Source organism: Leucopleurus acutus, assembly GCF_964270905.1.
Source record: "Leucopleurus acutus genome assembly, chromosome: 2".
Taxonomy (NCBI): Eukaryota; Metazoa; Chordata; class Mammalia; order Artiodactyla; family Delphinidae; genus Leucopleurus; species Leucopleurus acutus.
This window is the reverse complement of record NC_139143.1, coordinates 55,017,495-55,037,715: the sequence shown is the minus strand read 5'-3', so window position 1 is coordinate 55,037,715 and position 20,221 is coordinate 55,017,495. Positions and strand designations below refer to the sequence as shown.

At 44.6% G+C, this 20,221-nt stretch overlaps 1 protein-coding gene across 1 annotated transcript in view; it reads left to right on the top strand.

Moving 5' to 3' along the window:
• The window catches only part of LAMC2 (laminin subunit gamma 2), a gene marked incomplete at its 3' end in the record, with an annotated part of 60,389 nt that overhangs the window by 20,781 nt on the left and 19,387 nt on the right, over positions 1–20,221 (top strand). Inside the window, exons 2-8 of the mRNA XM_082833822.1 lie at positions 172–360; positions 7,611–7,746; positions 10,592–10,690; positions 13,750–13,886; positions 14,677–14,799; positions 16,070–16,259; positions 19,594–19,706. Of these exons, the coding sequence (XP_082689948.1) occupies positions 172–360; positions 7,611–7,746; positions 10,592–10,690; positions 13,750–13,886; positions 14,677–14,799; positions 16,070–16,259; positions 19,594–19,706 (987 nt within the window). The remainder of the gene's footprint in view (positions 1–171; positions 361–7,610; positions 7,747–10,591; positions 10,691–13,749; positions 13,887–14,676; positions 14,800–16,069; positions 16,260–19,593; positions 19,707–20,221) is intronic.

Here is a 20,221-nt window from a genome sequence, read left to right as displayed (position 1 = left end):
CTCTGTCCATCATCAGGTGGCGCATTTGACCCCCTTACCTTCTGCCGTTGAGCAGTTTGAATTCATATGTAGTACCCTGGGCATCATTTGTATTCATAATAGTAAAACGCCCGGGAGGATTGCCCCCGACTTGTTTCCTGCTGACGATGTCTTTTTTTGCCCTGACCCTAGTCTGTGATTGCAGTGGGAAGTCCAGGCAATGCGTGTTTGATGAGGAACTTCACAGACTGACAGGAAATGGATTCCGCTGCCTGCACTGCCGTGACAACACGGGTGGCGTTCACTGCCAGAGGTGCAAGGAAGGATTTTACCGCCAGAGAGACAGAGACCGCTGTTTACCCTGCAATTGTAACTCCAAAGGTAGCTGGATAAAGGGGGAAAGAAAGAGGGAAGGGGGAGGGGAGAGAAAGGGGAGGGTGTGAGGGGGAGGGGAGAGAATGGGGAGGGAGGGAGGGGGAGGGGAGAGAATGGGGTGGGAGGGAGGCAGGGAGAGAGACAGAGCAGGCCAAGGGGGAGATGTTCAATTTCTAGAACAATTGGGAAGATACTGTTCTTTTTAGCAAGCTCAGTCTGAAAGGAAATATGTTTTTCTTAAGTCTGGGTTATAGGAACCAGCTGTGGTCTTTAGGGTACATTAGTTTGAATTCTAGTCCCAAGAGAGACACGCGATTACTTTCCTGGCAGCTAACAGTCTGTGACCTGGAAACAAAGAAACTTGCACTCTTCCAGTGATAGTTCTTCATATCCATAACTGTCCCTTTGACCGACCTCTCAAAAAATAAGAGATTAGAAAGATTTGTTTCTGGTGGTGTGCTGGGTGCTAGCAATATGAAGTGATACTAATAGAAGAGACAGACAAATAAATAGGCAGATTAGAGTCATTCACAGGGTTGTGGACAAGAGAAAACAGAACAACAAATTGGAAGCACCTAACAGGGTGGCTGGTTCATAGGCGAGCCTGTTTTTGTTGTTGTTTTTTTTTTTTTTTAATGTATCACCCACTGCTATATTCTCAGAACTATAGGTAGTTTTTGTGTACGCAGATGCACACATCCTGCTATATTCATCGTGGGCAGACAGTAAAGACAAGTTAGTAAATGTAAACAAGGAAAGAGAGGTAAATAAGTTGGGACTTTTTAAAGCTACCTTATTTGTCTTTTATCTTCCTTGGTAGTATCTGTTTCTCCTCTTTGCCAGAAAGTGTTTAATAGCATAATATGATCAGTATTAGTCTACCAAAAAGGTATAGCCTTAGTGCAGGGCTGTGACTTAGTGTAGTTCTGTGGAGCCGTTTCTTAGCAGCAGCTGAAAGAGTCTAAAAATGGGCAGATTGTGGCCTAGCCATGACTTGCTGGTAGAGTGTGTCAGGGAGCCTTATAGAAAACTGGGGTGACCCTGTGTTGATACAGACCCATATACCAGCAATCATTCCCAGATTCTTCAGACTTGCTGCTATTATGTGGTTTAAGTCAGCTTTGTGGCTTTGACTCAGCATTCAGCATCCTTTGGGTTTAGCAGTTCTCCCTCTGAATCAAAGAACGTCGTAAAGAAAAATGATTCTACTTTAATGGGCATTTAACCTCTCTGAAGACCCTGTATCCCCTTAGGTTATGCAGCTTTGTTGTGAGTCACTGGAGTTGGGTCATCCCAGCAAAATAATCAGTGAGAATGTGATGAGAAATATAACTGGCTCAGCTGGAAAGCCTGGCCTGAAGACAAGGTTATTAGTCTCAGAATAGACAAGGAGCGTGAAGCCTAGCAAAGAGAGATGGTAATGAAGCTTTACCACGCCATCATTTCTTTTACACTGTGTAGTCCATTGCCCACCCAGCAACAGTGAGCCTGGCTCTTTCTTTTCTTTGGGGGAATAGATATCTCAGACTCAGGGTGAACAGCCTAGTAGGAAGCAGTGGAGCCCAGCGATGATTTATATCTTGTATGATAGCTACCATGCATTACACACTTACTCTATGCCAGGCACTTTTCTAAATGCTTTCATCCAGTAATTAATTGAATCTTCACAAATAACCCTATGAAGAGGGTGCTATTATGATTTTCATTTTACAAATGAGGTATCAGAGGCTTAGAGAGGGAAGTTATGAAACTTGAGGGCTGAGTGGCATGTTGGTGGCAGGGACTGTACCCACCACACGCCATCTCTGGCTACATGTTAGCTGCACAGGTCACTAAATCAGTGGCACAAATTTAATTTCTTATGTGATTTCTCAGTTGCCCAACCAGCCAGGAGGTATTTTTCACTTTCAAATAATAACTTCCCAGGGGAATTTGTTGTATATTCAATTTCAAATGCAGAATTCATCTTACCAAAAGCTACCATTCCATGCATGGCAAATGAAGCCGACATCATTCATAATCCCCAAAGTGGTCACAGATTTTGGACGTCACATCAATTTCTCCTAAATATAGCAACTAGGCTTATTTTTTAAAATTTATTTTATTTTATTATTAATTTATTTTTTGTGTGTGTGGTACGCGGGCCTCTCACTGTTGTGGCCTCTCCCATTGCGGAGCACAGGGTCCGGACGCACAGGCTCAGCGGGCCATGGCTCACGGGCCCAGCCCCTCCATGGCATGTGGGGTCTTCCCGGACCGGGGCACGAACCCATGTCCCCTGCATCGGCAGGCGGACTCTCCACCACTGTGCCACAAGGGAAGCCCTAGGCTTATTTTTAAGTGATGATTCTGTGGGCTCAGCAACAGGGCTGAATTATCCTCAATTCTTATAACCCTGATAACATTTTGTGGATACTTTGAAATTCACTGTGTGTGTGTGTGTGTGTGTGTGTGTTTTCCTCCCCGATACCTATGAGATCTATGTAGACATCAATGATATTAGGCTTGTTCTCTTAATTTTATTTTTTTTACATATATATGACCCAGGCAGTGGATTACTCAAGACTAAAACATTTGAGTTATTATTTAAGACATGTCTTAGATAATAATTTAATTATTATTAAATATAATGATTAAATAATAATAATAATAGTGCTATTTAAAAATGCAAGTGTATATATTTTTAAAGGGTTCTCAAAAGGAAGCAAGCTCTCTTGGTTTAAATTTTAAATATTAGTCATTTTAGAATACCTTCGTGAGTCCTCAGATGCATGTAGACTGTATTACATAAGTCCTGAAAGTGCTTATTGAAACAGTAAGCTGTTCTTCGTCTGTCCTTTAAACCCAATTGTTCACAGTCCCTAAGAGTAGCTCATGATGTAGGAATTGGGACAGTATTTTTATTTTAATGAGATACTCGGAAAACCCAATGCTATTATTTTGGAAGTTTGGGAACATGAAATAAGTCAATCCTATTCACAGTAAGGACCTGTGTACGTTTCCACGTCAACTTTGCAAGGCTTGAAGGAGGCCTAGAAGATACGAGTATAAACTACTTTTTTGAGCACCTACTATGTGTGAGATGTTGAATTAGGCCCTTCATATATTTTATTTATTTATTTTAACATCTTTATTAGAGTATAATTGCTTTACAATGGTGTGTCAGTTTCTGTTTTATAACAAAGTGAATCAGTTATACATATACATATGTCCCCATATCTCTTCCCTCTTGCGTCTCCCTCCCTCCCACCTTCCCTATCCCACCCCTCTAGGTGGTCACAAAGCACCGAGCTGATCTCTCTATGCTACGTGGCTGCTTCCCGCTAGCTATTTATTTTACGTTTGGTAGTGAATATATGTCCATGCCACTGTCTCACTTCGTCCCAGCTTACCCTTCCCCCTCCCCATATCCTCAAGTCCATTCTCCAGTAGGTCTGCATGTTTATTCCCGTCTTGCCCCTAGGTTCTTCTGACTGTTTTCTTTTCTTTTCTTTCTTTTTTTTTTTTTAGATTCCATATATATGTGTTAGCATACGGTATTTGTCTTTCTCTTTCTGACTTACTTCACTCTGTATGACAGTCTCTAGGTCCAAGGCCCTTCATATATTTTAGTTCAAAGTTTTACAACAGCTCTACAAGGTATGGTTGTCCCCACTTAAAGAAGGAATGTGTGTCCCTTTGCCCAAGGACACACAGCTAATCAGTGGCAGAGCTGGTATTTGAGGTGAGAATTGTTGGACCCCAAAGCCTGGGCTCTTTTCATGTCCACCAGCTTCTAGAACTGTATTCTCTACATAATGTCCTATGGAATATTATGTTTCCCAAGATAATAATAGGCGTTGCCTGTAAGAATGTCAAATAATGTTTGGAAACACTGGCATTAGAAAGTTAAACAAGATTCATGCCTACTGAATGTGCTGTTATGTTGTAAATCTCTGAAAGATTTAGGACATACTGTTTCCCAAACTCTTTTGAACACAGAATGCCTATTTCCATGAGATGACTGTTCAATCAGAAGACTGTTTTGTACAGTACTATTTAGGGCTATTTGGGAAAAACCCCAAAATAAAGTACAGTCTTCTCCACCTTATAAGAATAATTTGTTGGGACTTCCCTGGCGGCACAGTGGTTAAGAATCTGCCTGCCAATGCAGGGTACATAAGTTCGATCCCTGGTCCAGGAAGATCCCACATGCCGTGGAGCAACTAAGCCCGTGCACCACAACTACTGAGTCTGTGTGCTGCGACTTCTGAAGCCCCTGCACCTAGCCTGTGCTCTTCAACGAGAGAAGCCACTGCAATGAGAAGCCCTCACGCTGCAATGAAGTGTAGCCCCTTCTCGCCACAACCAGAGAAAGCCTGAGCTCAGCAACGAAGACCCAACGCAGCCAAAAATAAATTTAAAAAAAAATAGAGTAATTTGTTTCTGAAAAACTACTGTAGGGAGAGTTTTCTTAAATTGAAAGCATAGTTTCCATTAATTTGAATGGAGAAAAACAATGTGTTTCTGGGTCCCAGATTAACACCCATTTATGTAAAAAATAATTAAATGGTATTAAAGAAGGAACATTTAATGTTACTCATCAGAGCATAAATTCAAACAAGAATTTACCTTGTGGGGCTTCCCTGGTGGCGCAGTGGTTGAGAGTCCGCCTGCCGATGCAGGGGACGTGGGTTCGTGCCTCGGTCCGGGAAGATCCCATATGCCTTGGAGCGGCTGGGCCCGTGAACCATGGCCACTGAGCCTGCGCATCCGGAGCCTGTGCTCCGCAACGGGAGAGGCCACGACAGTGGGAGGCCCGCATAACGCAAAAAAAAAAAAAAAAGAATTTACCTTCTTAGCCCTGTCTGCTGTTTGTCTCTAAGTGCCAACCCCAGTGGTCTTTCCTCACTCTCATCTTGTTAAATGCTCTCTTGCCTTAGATCCTGAAAACCATCCCCTCTTCCTTCTCCCTTAACTCTTCCCAGAATTCTCCTCTGTGAGACTTCTCCCTGCTCCCATCACTTTTTCCTTAATCAGTGAGGTTCCATTTCTGTCCAAGTCACCTTCCCCTCCTCTGTCTATCTGCTCCCGGAGTGACCTTACACTTGCTATGGCTTCGTGTTCTGCCTGTGGGCTGAAGGCTCCTAAATCTTCATCTGCAGCCTCTTTCTTGAGCTCCAGATGAACAGTTTCACCAAAGTTCATTGTGTCCCAAACTAAACTAGTTATCTTCTCTTGATGATTCAGCGTGAGGCTCTGTTCCTCCTCTGGCCTTCTCTGGTTTGTCAGGAGCCTCATATCTAGCGGTGCCCTCTGGGGACCTGCTGTCATCTATGTTGATCCACTTTTCATCCAGATTCCTCTCATCTGGGCCATCGTGTCAGGGGAGGATTTCTGCCCTGAGAGCCTGCTGCTCTCCTGTCCCCAAGCCGTCCTGCAGTTGCTCTAGAGTTGACCTTCTAAACAGCACATCTGATCTCGTCGCCACCTGCCTGATCCTCCGAGAGCTCCCTATTATCCACAAATGGATTTGTTATCCTTCCATCAGTTCTTAATTCACCAGTAGATACGGTGAGCTAATATAAAGTGCCCAATTCAGTGTCTCACACGTAGCAGGTGCTCAAAAAATGTAGTTTATGTTATTATCACTGAGGGCCCTTTCAAGTGTTGCAAAGTTGACATGGAGACTTTCACAGACTCTGTGAATGTGACTAATTTATTTCATGTTTCACCTGCGGCTATAGATACAGAGCCAATACTTTTATTGATTAGAATTGTATCCACAAGTAAATTAAAAGTTCACAGACTGGTAAGAAATTAGAAAGAAAAAGAGCTAATGGTTAGAGTTCTGTTGACTTTATAGATTATGAATAGCCTAATTATCACAGTTAGTTGGAATATAGGGATTACTTTATAATTTTGCCAACTGCTGGGAAGTTATCAAGTAGGTGAGCCACCTTCCACCTCATCTTTTGGCTTTTTCCTGACTCATTTCACAATAGTCACATCCTCTTTCTTAAGGGTTAATTAATCCAACAGGTTTCTGAGCCTCTCCTTTGTGTTGGGTGCGGGGGATACAGCAGAGAACATAAGCTGAGGTAGTCATCGGTAAGCAGGGCTAAGGACTGGGGGAGCAGTGGGATGGATATTTTAGATATGAGAGTCAGAGAAGGTTTCTCTAGGGAAGTAATATTTAATCAAGATGTAAGTGCTGAGAATGGGCCAAGGAGGGGAGGTTCTGGGGAAGGAGCATTCCAGGCTGAGGGAGAAGCAGGTGCAAATGCCCAGAGGAGAGAAGCAGTTGGCACATTCCAGGAACAGGGAGGGGAGCTGGGGAGCTGGACCTCAGTGAAGGAGAGCAGGAGATGAAGCAAGAGAAGTCGAGTTTGTAGGCTGTGGTACAGAGTTTGCACTTTATTCCGCTCAGAGTGGGGACCCACTGGAAGACTTATTGAACAGACGAGTCATATGATCTGAATTCCATTTGAAAAGGAACACTCTGGCTTCTGTAGAGAGAATGGAGCATAGGGAGGCAAGGATGGAGGTGGGAAGAAGAGTGTGAGGCAGGGTCCAGGTGAGAGAAGATGGAGGCTGGAACTGTGGTGTGGAAGGGGGTGCGGGGATGGGTGGCTGGATTCCAGAGTGGCACATTTTGTTATCCTGAGCACCTCTTGCCTTTCATCAATATGCAGTCTGTGAGGTCCCATTTTACAGAGCATGTCTATAAAAAACGAACCATAGGACAAGTACTCTAGTGCCCCAGACCAGGTAAAATGCACAGGCTCTTCACTCCTTACAAGGGGTGATGCTCCACTCCAGGTAGGTAGAGATGTTTCTGGTTAAGAGGCTTTTTTGTACTCTTAAAATCATACCATGCAAGCACTGCCCCTTAAAAGATGGCGTTTGCCTGCCAGAGATAAGGGAGAACGTGGCTCACTTTCTCATCCTGTCTTTGTGGAGGCCGAAGTGCTCATTCGCCAATGTTCCTTCTTGAGATCTCAAGGATTGGACAAACTACTTCATGTTGAAACCAGAGTAGATATATAAATAATAATGCTTTCAGGAGTCATCTCTGTTCCTTTCCCTGAAGAAGCTATCCTTGGCTGTCAGGACGTTCCCTAGTGGGTGGATGCATACCCAGATAATGTGAAAGAATTACTAGAAGCAGCAGGTGGTGGTTATTACTTAGTATTTATTGAGCTCCCGTAGGGTGACGTTTTCTTCCTAATGTTGCATAAATTAAATATTTCCTTTTCCCTGCCTTGTGGTCACAGGTTCTCTTAGCGCTCGATGTGACAATGCTGGACGATGCAGCTGTAAGCCAGGTGTGACAGGAGACAGGTGTGACCGCTGTCTGCCAGGCTTCCACACCCTCACTGAGGCTGGGTGCACCCAAGACCAGAGGCTCCTGTAAGTGCCTGTCCCATCACTGTGGCTTCCGCAATTGTATCAACATTAGGGACCGCTTAACATTTACTGAGTAACTGAGTTACTGAAACACCGTTTCGAGGACCTCACGTGGGCCATCTCATTGACTCCTCACAGTAATCCTAAAAAATTGGGATTAGCCTTATGCTTATGTTAAAGATAAGAAACTGAAATCGTGAGAGGATAAATAAGATGCCCTTTGTTGCTGGTGAGGGTGGACTTAAAATTCAGGCTCAGAGTTCTGTCTCTGGAACCTAGGGTCTTCACCCTGACAAATGCCCCTCCTTTAGATGAACTAGGATGGAAGTAAAGAGTCCTTCAAATTTTAACCTGGAACTCGTTTCAAATAAATAGACTCAGAGTAGAAGAACTTTCTGCATAATTTTAATCCCCCTTAGCTTGAAGCATTCTCTATCCCTCCTCAACTTCCTTTTTGGAAGAAGGTGGAGCATACATTAGAAATCACATGACCAACCCACAGAGACGCAGAGCCTGGCAGGGTGTTGGGCTGGCTTAGAGGAGGGGGAGCTTGGCAGGGAAGCCATTGGCTGGAAGGCCACCCACAGAGGCATCGCCTCCCCATCGCCCATGTTTCCAACCCTTTGCCCGTATGAGACCCACCCACCAGGCATGCCTGCACCATCCCCATTACCACTGGCCCAAGTTCTCTTACCATCTGGGCCTTTATGTAGATTGTTCTCTCCCAGACTTCCCTGACCCCTCCCTGGGCCCTGTCTCTCTTTTGTAAACCCTTGTAAAATATGAAGTGTGTTATATCACGGCTCTGCTCCAAATTTCCATTAGCTCCTTTCCCACCTAGAATGAGATCCAAACTTCTTATCTAGGCAGGTAGGGCCCTGCAAGACCTTCCTGCCCCCTCCACCCTCGGCCTTAGGCTACTGCTCCATTTCTCCCCCCCGCCCCCAGCCTTCCTTTGCTTCTTCAAAGGAGCCAAGCTATGTGACGTCAGCCTTGGCCTAGAGCATTCTTCCCTCCCTCAGAGCCATGCAGAGCTTCACTGGCTCCATCCGCACCTTGTCTATCTCCTCACAGAGATCTTCCAGACCCGTCTCCACCCCTCCGCATTCTGACTCTTGTTTTACTCCTAGAGAACAGGGCTATTTCTTGTTTCTTACTATCCCTGGTGCTTAGCAACCAGCAGATGCTGAACACATGTTTCTCAGAGGATCCTGATAATGGTACAGAGGGACCAAGATGGGGAGGAGACTGTGGGAAGATGAAGATTGGGAAAGAAATCTTCAGGAAGCTGGTTGGGACTTGGCATCTGACTGGATGAGGAATGTGAAGGACAAGGAGTCAGATGCAGGCTTGGCAGGATTTGCTGGGGTCACGGGGCAGTCAGAGGGGGAGCAGGTCGGTAGGGAAAAGACAACAGACTTGGTTTTAGACGCATGAGATAAACACATGTGCTTATGTGCCGAACGCAGTGACAGAGACCGGTGCTTTGATGAGTCAGTCCTTAGTCAAAGCTCTAGTCTGCACAAGTCAGGGAGATTGTGCTAAAATTAAATGAGGAAAATACTGATTTTTTTTCATCGAGAAAGTCTTGCGACCAAAAAAAAAAAAAGTCAACGAAACTAGTAGCAATTTAACTCCTAGGTATACATTCAAGAGATATGAAAACATACGTATCTGCACAGAAACTTGTACACAGGTGTTCACATTAGCATTATTCATAATAGCTAAAAAGTGGAAACAACCCAAATGTCCATTCCAATGAATGGATGAACAAACTGTAGTATGTTCATGAGACAGGACTTCATTCAGCCATAAAAAGAAGGAACTACTGATACATGGTACAACATGGATGAATCTCGGAAACATATTAAGTGAAAGAAGCCAAACACAAAAGGCCACAGGTTGTACCATTCCATTGATAGGAAATGTTCAGAATAGGCAAATCTACAGAGACAAAAGGTGGTCAGTGGTTGTTTAGGGCTGGAGGGAGGGAATGGGGGTGATTCCTAAAGGACACGGGGTATCTTTCTGGAGTAATAAAAGTGTTCTAAACTTGGTTGTGGTGCTGGTTGCACAACTCTGAGGGTCAACTAAAACCCATTGAATTGTATACTTTAAATGGGTGAATTACATGGTATGAATTATATGTCAATAGAAGTGTCACCAGAAGAAAGAACTAAATGAACCAAAAGCAAGTAGATGGAATCAGTCACGATGAAAGCAGACACCATTGAATTAAACAATAGGTAAACAAATGATAACTTTTTTTTTTTAATGTCAACTGACCCAAACAGTCAACCAAACTAAACTAAACAGTTTTGTGATGAATGTGGTTTACATTCTGCGGCAAACCCCTCCTCTTTTTTTTTTTTTTTTTTTTTTTTTTTTTGCGGTACGCGGGCGTCTCACTGCTGCGGCCTCTCCCGTTGCGGAGCACAGGCTCCGGACGCGCAGGCTCAGCGGCCATGGCTCACGGGCCCAGCCGCTCCGCGGCATGTGGGATCTTCCCGGACCGGGGCACGAACCCGCATCCCCTGCATCGGCAGGCGGCCTCTCAACCACTGCGCCACCAGGGAAGCCCCCCTCCTCTTTCTAGGATTGGGTAGCAAACAGTTCCTGGACTGGCTGCCGGCCACAGACCACACTTTGAGTAGCACGAGCATGGACAAACGAATTCTTAAAAAGTCTGAGAGAGATTAGCATGGACAAGAATAGCTAAGAGAGGCCTCACTGAAGATGAAAGATTGACTCAAGTTGGTGACATTTGCTTATGAGTTCTTGATCTTCACGTGTATAGTTGCAAAGTATTTGGGAACGCATCCCTAATTTTCTTTTTCTTCTTTCTCAGAGACTCCAAGTGTGACTGTGATCCGGCTGGCATCTCGGGGCCCTGTGACACAGGCCGCTGTGTCTGCAAGTCAGCTGTCACCGGAGGGCGCTGTGATAGGTCTGTGTGAACTGTGACCCTACAGGCACAGCAGGGTGTCCCTCGGCAACTAGCATGAGAATTCATCCTCTGAGTGCAATTACGGAAAACGGACACTTAACATATGTAGATGACCTTCTTCCTGCCCCCTGTCCTCAAAAACTAGGCTTTATTTATTTATGTTTAATTTTACTTTTTGGCCGCAGTGCATGGCATGCAGGATCTTAGTTCCCTGATCAGGGATCAAACCCGTGCCCCCTGCATTGGAAGTGCAGAGCCTTAACCACTGGGACTTCCCTCAAAAACTAGACCTTAAAAAAAGTGCAACAAGGCCCCAAATCTCACTGGACTCCAAGCTTTTGCTCTGGGTCCCTTCTCTGTTTATGCTGTGACAGAGGCACAGGGCCCCGGTGAGTCCCTGGCCAGCTGGCTCTGAATCCCAGGTGCTCTATGCAAGGTGGTACGCTGTGATGAGGTCACATGACTCAACCTGGTCCCAGGAAAGGCCTGGTCTAATTAAACATGTTGGGAAAATCTTAGTAAGTGGGAATATCGCAGTGTATGGCCACAGATAACCGTCCCGTGCTGAGAAGGACCGGGGATGGGATGGTGGTTATATGCACACACATGAAATAGGGGGGGAGATGTAAGAGCCCTTTGGGTCCCAAACCACATTGGGACAGGTGGTGCAACCAGGTCTATCCACCTTCAGTTGCTGCTGCAGGAAATTCCTTAAGTACAAACTGTGCCCAGACTTAAAACTCTTCCCTCTCCTGATACTGTTGTGAGCAGAGGGCTGCGAGGTAGGCCCCAGAGGTAAAGGCTTCCCTCTTATTTCCTTAAACGAAAGAAAGCAGTTCTTTGGCATCCTGCCAGTCTCATATACCTGGGCAGAGGAAATGCCAGGTACATTCCTGACTTTTGTTTTCAGGGGGTTCTTTGCTGCTGAGGTGGGGGGGTGGTGAGGAAACATAGATTTAAGTGTTAAAAAAGGAGTCACTTTTTGAAAGCATTTTAAATTTCAAAATAGAACACAGAAATAGAAAGTCACATAAAATGTTGCCAGCAGCACCAATTATATGAAATAGACCTTTGCTAAAACTATGCCGGCCTCGTAACACCCTCTCTCCTTCCTAGAGGTCACCACTATTCTGACTTACTTACTTTTCTTCATAATTAATTACCCAAGTACATCCTTAAACACTGTGGTTTAGTTTTGCCGGATTCCCTTCACTTCCCTCCCCCCACCTCCCTTCCTTTATCATTCCCTCTCCACCCTTTCTGTGCCTCCCCACTTCTTTCCTCCCCTCCTCCCTCCTTCTTTCCTTCCTTCCTTGTTTTTTTTGTTTTTTGTTTTTTTTTTGCGGTACGCGGGCCTCTCACTGCTGTGGCCTCTCCCGCTGCAGAGCACAGGCTCCGGACGCGCAGGCTCAGCGGCCATGGCTCACGGGCACAGCCGCTCCGCGGCACGTGGGATCTTCCCGGACCGGGGCACGAACCCGCATCCCCTGCATCGGCAGGCGGACTCTCAACCACTGAGCCACCAGGGAAACCCCCTTCCTTGGTTTTTAATCTCTTTTAATCTGAAGGTTTCCTCCACAGAAACTATAATGATTTTTTAAACCCTTTCTCTATAGGAAAAAAACCCCCAACTTATTTATTTACAGCTGGTCTCTGAAGCATCTGTTGTTCACGGCTAAACTGCTTTTCCGTGATTTTGCACAATGAACATATTCTTGACATATAGTCCAATGGATTAGACCACGTAATTTATCAGCAGATATACCTGAGTTTGAATTTTGTCTCAGCCACTTACCAGTTGTATGACCTTGAACAAGTTTCTTAACCTCTCTGGTCTTGGTCTTATCATCTAAGAAAATTGGAAATAACAATTCCTATCTCATAAGGTTGTAGTGAGGATTAAATGAGGGAGCATAAGTAAGGTGCCTGGCATATCACAAGTGCTAAATAAATGATAATTGAAACTACCATTATTTCATGTAGAAGGATGTCGTTAACTTGAACAGAGAAGAAAACAAATCCTTCCCGGCTTCCCCTGCCCTCTTCTCTATGACCCCAGCCTCCGGGACTTGTCTGCCAGCTGCGGTCCCCAGAGAAGTCACCGGAGGGCTTGAGCTGGGAGCAGAGGGGAGGCCAGCCTACATTTTGCTTTTGTAGGAGCCTCTAGCCATCCTTTTTTGGCATAACCTCACCTGCCCCCTCCCCTGGGGGTCAGAGCCTAGGTACAAGGGGCAGGGATGGTGGGCAATGCCAGGGAGGGTGGTCTGGGAGGGGTCAGTACAGCTGAGTGGGTGCTGGGGTGGGAGCATTTGCCTTTCTTTTGCTGGCCCCCACTTCCCACCCTTTTGCCCCCGTTAAATACTTACTCCAGGACAGGGCCAGCTCTGCTTATCCCTACCTGACCCCTCCCCATCTTGCCCACTCAATTCCTCACCAAAGATGGGAAAAAATCACTGTTTCCAGACCATCACATCAAACGTGATACTGCTTTACCAGAGCAAGAGAAAGTGAATATTCTTCATGCTTTCTTTTTAAATTAATCAATCAATCAATTAATTAATTAATTGACTGTGTTGGGTCTTCGTTGTTGTGCACGGACTTTCTCTAGTTGCGGCGAGCGGGGCTACTCTTTGTTGCGGCGCACGGGCTTCTCATTGTGTTGGCTTCTCTTGTTGCGGAGCACAGGCTCTAGGCGTGCAGGCTCAGTAGTTGTGGCTCGTGGGCTCTAGAGCGCAGGCTTAGTAGCTGTGGCGCATGGGCTTAGTTGCTCCGCGGCATGTGGGATCTTCCTGGACTAGGGATTGAACCCGTGTCCCCTGCATTGGCAGGTGGATTCTTAAGCACTGCGCCACCAGGGAAGCCCTTTTGTGCTTTCTTAATGGGGAGCTGTGATTTGTCCATTGCGGGGTCTGGGAGTGGGGGGTGGTATGTGCAACTTATTATTCCTCACCTTTGGGAATTAATGGGCCGGGTGGAAGAGAAAGTAGAAATGATCATATTCTCTATAGGGACAAGAAATAACCTATAATACTGTCCTGATTTCTAAAACGTCACTGCAGGTGCCGACCAGGTTACTATCACCTGGATGGGGGAAACCCTGAGGGCTGTACCCAGTGTTTTTGCTACGGGCATTCAGCCAGCTGCCGAAGCTCTGGAGACTACAGTGTCCATAAAATCACCTCTACCTTCCATCAAGGTAAAGCGATCTGTTTTCTAGGTTTTTTGCTTTTAATGTTGTATAGGGTTTTGTGCTTATAGACTTCCGTCCACAGCATGGGGTCCTTGAGTCATCTTTAGCAGCTCTCTTCTTGCTTTAAATGTATATTATTTTTGAGGCAATAAGGAAGAGCCTAATGTCTTGTAAAAGTTATAGCTGAATAGTTTACTCAGACCAGCTTATGAATAACTTAAAAAAATAACTAAAAAGAGACCAGATTTTCATCTCTCTGCATTTCCCATCTCATCTATTTTAAAACCACAAAAGAATCATTCTTTTGGATTGAAGGGCTTAACATGAGTCTTCCTGGAATTCACATTCACTCATAATACTGCTTTCACATAGGCCAAACGAGTTGATTTATGTGAAATTAGTTACCAAGCTACAAAGCACTCTAAAACTATGGGAGATTAATATGATTTCAACTCTGAGTTTCTCTTTGAACATACTAGACCCTCTTACCTCACTAAGGCCAGACCCTGTTTATGTAAATAAAATAAAAATACAAATTATAGGCAGATGAAAACATGCTCTCTTATTCCAAGAGTCAGACTCGGAGATAAGAAGTCACAGCAGCTGTAGGGCAGGAGTGGGTGAAGGTGAATACAAAGTAGAGAGGTGCATAGGGGATTTTGAGGATGGTACACGAATGTGGAAACATGAAGAAATCCCCACTTGTTACTCACTGCTAGTGAGTAGCAAGCAAGTCTTGCCTTGTTTAACTCAGTAGATGTTGTCCAAATGCAGAGTGGTTTTATTTGTGTTTCAGATGTTGATGGCTGGAAGGCTGTCCAAAGAAATGGGTCTCCTGCAAAACTCCAATGGTCACAGCGCCATCGGGATGTGTTTAGCTCAGCACGACAGCCAGACCCTGTCTATTTTATAGCTCCTGGTATGTATGGTATTTTTCCTGTAGAAGCCAACTTAGAACACTAAGAAGTCAGGATAGAAAAATGGGGTTAGAAAATGTGGACATCTTATCGCTTAGTGTTCTGGGCAGTAGTGTCTCCAGAAGACAAGTGGGGCTTCAGCCCTTTTTGACAAAGTCATGGCACAGTACAGCAGAACTGGGTGTCCAGGTGGTCAGACCCTGGTTCAGGTCCCTACTTCAGTCAAATGGGGAGTTTCTAGGTCTCCCATCAAGACAAGAAATAAGGACAGTGGTCAAATCTGTGGGTCTACTGAGAAACAGATGGAAAAGTGAAAAGAAACCATTTCTCAAAGCTTTAAACCGCTTGTAAATTTTAAAAATATACATTAGTCAGAGAAGCTGGATGGAAAAGCTCTGGCTAGAATTTTTTTTAATTAATTAATTAATTTATTTATTTTTGGCTGCGTTGGGTCTTCGTTGCTGCGTGCAGGCTTTCTCTAGTTGCGGCGAGTGGGGCCTACTCTTCGTTGAGGTGCACGGGCTTCTCATCGCAGTGGCTTCTCTTGTTGCGGGGCACGGGCTCTAGGCGCGCGGGCTTCAGTAGTCTTGGCTCACAGGCTTCAGTAGTTGTGGCTCATGGGATCTAGAGCGCAGGTTCGGTAGTTGTGGCGCACGGGCTTAGTTGAGCTGTGGCATGTGGGATCTTCCCGGACCAGGGCTCGAACCCATGTCCCCTACATTGGCAGGCGGATTCTCAACCACTGAGCCACCAGTGAAGCCCCTCTGGCTAGAATTTTAATCCTAGTTCAAATCCTTAGCTAATATGTGACTCCTGGGCAAGGTGGCCTCTTAACCTTTCCAAACTTCAGTTCCCTCAGCTGTTGAATAATGACAACCTCCACGAATTATTGCCATCAAATGTGATGATGTCGGCGAAAGTATTCTGTAAACTAGAAAGCATTATGTAACAAATGGTATTATTGCTGATACACCTGGGATCTTTACATATTGGTCTGTCACAGGGGCCAGGCTATGAATCATGTAACGGATGGAATTGTCTTATAATGAGGCCCTTTTAGCGTTTCAGTAACTAACCCTTCTTCGTGGCCAAGAGTTGCAAGGCCATGTCCGCTGCCATGAACTGGCTCTTCTGGTAGGGTGGCTGGGGAGGGGTGATGGGTGGGTAACGTAGGACCCCAAGAGAAATTGCCAACATTGATGAAAACTTACTCACTCCTTTGCTTCTCCAGTCTCAGAACTGACCTCAGTCTTTTCGAATTCTATTTCACAGCCAAATTTCTTGGGAATCAACAGGTGAGCTATGGGCAAAGCCTGTCTTTTGACTACCGTGTGGACAGGGGAGGCAGACACCCATCCGCCCATGACGTGATCCTGGAAGGTGCTGGTCTACGGATCACAGCTCCCTTGATTCCACCTGGCAAGACACTGCCTTGTGGGGTCACCAAGACTTACACTTTCAGGTAAAGAGAGAGACTACAAGTGGGTCAAAGAGAGCAAACTGTGACTGAAGTCTGATTCCTTTTTTCGTCGTCATCATTCATTGGTTCAACAAGCTTTTCTGAGCACCTTTTATGTACAAAACATGGTGTTATGTGCTGAGACAGGTCATGATTGCTGCCCACAAGCCCCGGACAAGCTAATGGGGGAGAAAAATAAACAGATGATTATAGTGCAGCTTGTAAGGGACAAGGTGGACACAGGTGCTTTGAACACACACAGGAGATATCAGTAACTCACACTGGAGTGATCAAGGAAAGCTTCCCAAGAAGATGTGACAAGTGAAGAGCCACTCTTTAAGGAAAGAAAAGGGGGGAAGGTTAACATGGCAGAAGAAGTATGTTTGAGGAAGTTTCGTACATTTAGGAAATTCTAAGTGGTTAAGCATGAGTGGAGCATGGGGTCAGGGAGAGGAATACCGTGAGAAGTGAGGTCGGGGAAAGAGGCTGAGGTAAGGTCATGGATGGCCCCATGTGTGTCTAAGGAGGTTACATGTTATCCTGTGGAATGGGATATTTTTTGAAGTATAATTGACCTACAACACTATGCTAGTTCCAGGTCTAAAACATAGTGATTTGATATTTCTATACATTACAAAACGATCACCCTGATAATTCTAGTTACCACCTGTCACCATACAGTGTTATTACATTATTGACTATATTCCCCAGGATGTACATTTCATCCCCGTGGCTCATTTATTTTATAACTGGAAGTTTGTACCTCTTAATCTCCCTCACCTATTTCACTCATCCTCCCACACCCTCCCTTCCGGCAAATACCTGTTTGTTCTCTGTATCTATGAGTCTGTTTTTGTTCTGTTCTGTTTGTTTGTTTTTTAGATTTCACATATAAATGAAGCCATATGGTATTTGTCTTTCTTTGTCTGAATTATTTCACTTAGCATAATACCCTCTAGGTCCATCCATGCTGTTGCAAATAGCAAGATTTCATTCTTTTTTATGGTTGAGTAATATTCCATTGCATACACACACACACACACACACACACACACACACACACACATACATGCATATATACCACATCTTCTTTATCCACTATTGATGGATACTTTCCATATCTTGGCTATTGTAAATAATGCTGCAGTGAACATAGGGGTGCATATAGCTTTTTGAATTGGTATTCTTGTTTCTTCAGAAGAATACCCAGAAGTAGACTTGCTGGATCATATGGTAGTTCTATTTTTACTCTTTTGAGGAACCTCCATACTGTTTTTCATAGTGCCTGCACCAATTTACATTCCCATCAACAGTGCACAAACATTCCCCTTTCTCCACGTCCTCGCTAACACTTGTTATCTGTTGTCTTTCTGATAAGAGCCATTCTGACAGGTGTGAGGTGGTATCTCATTGTGGTTTTGATTTGCATTTCTTTGATGATTAGTGATGTTGAGCATCTTTTCATGTGTCTGCTGGCCATCTGTATGCCTTCTTTGGAAAACTGTTCGTTGAGGTCCTCTGTCCACGTTTTAATTAAGCTGTTTGTTTTTTTGATGTTGAGTTGTATAAGTTATTTGTATATTTTGGATATTAATCCCTTATCAAATATATCATTTGCAAATATTTTCTCTCTAGAATGGGAATTTTGAATGGTGGGTACAGAGAGTTCAGGGGAGGGGGACGTGCCTATTAAGTGCTTAGTACTGTGTCAGAGACTGAGAATTCAAGATGAAGAAACGTGGTGTTTGTCCTTCAAGAGCTCTTGTCTAGTAGGATATGTAACATGTCAAAAAGCACACATAACACAATACAAAATCTCTTCAGTGGTGGTGCATGCTCATGGGGAGTTGGGAGGAGAGGAAAGAGTCTTAGTTCTGCCTGGAGGAGCCAGGAAAAGCATTACTAAGGACGCAGTGTGTGGACTGAGAACAGGAAGAAGCACAGGGCTTTCCCAGGGACAAAATCAGGACAACCCGTACATGTGAGTATATGTGGGAACGTGGAAAGGCATAATACAGGGGATTGGTAAGCAGTATTTATGGCTGGAACACAGCGTGTATAGCGGAGATGGGCAGATAAGATTGAAAACACTGGAAAAAGACCCAGCATGGTGGTTCTTGGATGTCATGTCAAGGTGCTGAGATCTTGCCCATGCCTACAAGATGATGGAAAGCTATTGAGAGATTGGAAGTCGAGAATTGGCGTGATCAGGTGTGAAGGCTGGGTGCAAATACTGTGTGAAGGACAGTTTGGGTAGGGTCTTTCATTGAACCACCAGGACACATTCACAGTGGTTCAAGTGAGGGTTGTTGGGGACCTACCCCAGGGCAGAGGTAAAGGTAATAGAGAATAGAAGACCCACAGCACACACACAATGTGTTCTTAAATAACTGAGTGCAACTTATTCTAACGATACAAACACCCAGCTCTCCACGCTGGAACACCCATTCCCACCTTCTCAGCTTGGTGAACTTACTCTTTAAGATTCAGCTTGAAGGTTTTTCCTTTATATTAGCCTTCTCAGAATCCTAGGTAAAGTTACAGTCCATCCTGAGTTTCTATGGCATCCTGTTCATGCCTTTGTTATAGCCCTTTCTGCATTGTATCATAATTATTTGTTTACCCGCCACCCCTGGGAGACACTGATCACCTCACTCTACTTGCCTTTGTATCCTCCGTCCTGAAACAGCTTCTGGCTCAAACCAAGTGCACAGTAAACAGTTATTTCACGAATCAGTGGATGAAACAAAAGGGTTAGTATGGTTCCTGGAAGGGCTATTCCAGTAGAAATCAAAACAACATAAAGAAGAATAGTACAGGGGCTGGTGATGTGATGCGCTGAGGCAACGTGATGCCAAACTAGGAAGTATTAGATGTGGACAGTGTAGAAGGTGGAAACTGACTTTTGAAAATAGGAGGTGAAATGTGCTCAGATAACAAATCATTTAAACAACAAAACCAAAAATGAATGATGGCTGTGGAGGATCAGAGCTTCTGGAACTCAGAGATGTTCCTGCTGTTAGGTTTTGTGTGACCAAGAATAGAAAGTGGTCTCTGAGGGCCTGGACCAGCACTGGATGCTGTGACCCCGGGAGCTCAGCTTCCTGCACTGGGAGGCCCTCCTGCAAATCCTGTGGGGCTTGCACTCCCCATGGAGTGAGAAAGTTCCAGGCTTGTGCCTATGAGGATGTGGCTACCAGTCCTTCATCTCCGTACAAGCAGGGCTGTGAAGGGGCTTAGCTATTCCCCCATTCTCAGGCATAATTTGTATCGGGTATACGCATTATAAGATTTGATAAGAGTTGGATTTTTCAGCTTTTGCTTTTAAATCATGCAGATTAAATGAAAATCCAAGCAGTAATTGGAGCCCCCAGCTGAGTTACTTTGAGTATCGCAGGTTACTGCGGAACCTCACAGCCCTGCGGATCCGAGCTACCTATGGAGAATACAGTAAGTGGCTAAAAGAAATGAATTTCTCCCTTCTTAGGTTTTAGTTTAATTTGCTTCAGCTCTCTAAGGTGGTGACAGTCTCCAAACAATTAAACAAACGACTTAATGGTTTTGATGTCGAGTCTCTGATTGGGTCTAGATTTGTACATTCTAGAAGAAGTTGTTAAGAAAGAATGTTTCTTGAAAAGAGGTCAGCACCAATGAAGAATGAATGATGCTTCCTTGCTAAAGAGCCTCTGAATTTAGATTAAAGCTGATTATTTGAAGAAGATAACCTACAGCAAAAGGCACGTTCCCTTAGCTCGGAAATCGCATCTACAACACTGTTCTCTTTATTTCTTGAGTAACTTTCCTTTGGAATTATACTCGGTGCTACCACGTTCGGATATCACCATGTATTCCGTTAATTCCTATTATTGAACTTTTATATACTATGTACTATGTTGGGTACTCCTAATCTCGATTGGGATTATTTAAATGAGACCTCCTTAAGCTTTTTAGCACACATGTAAAAA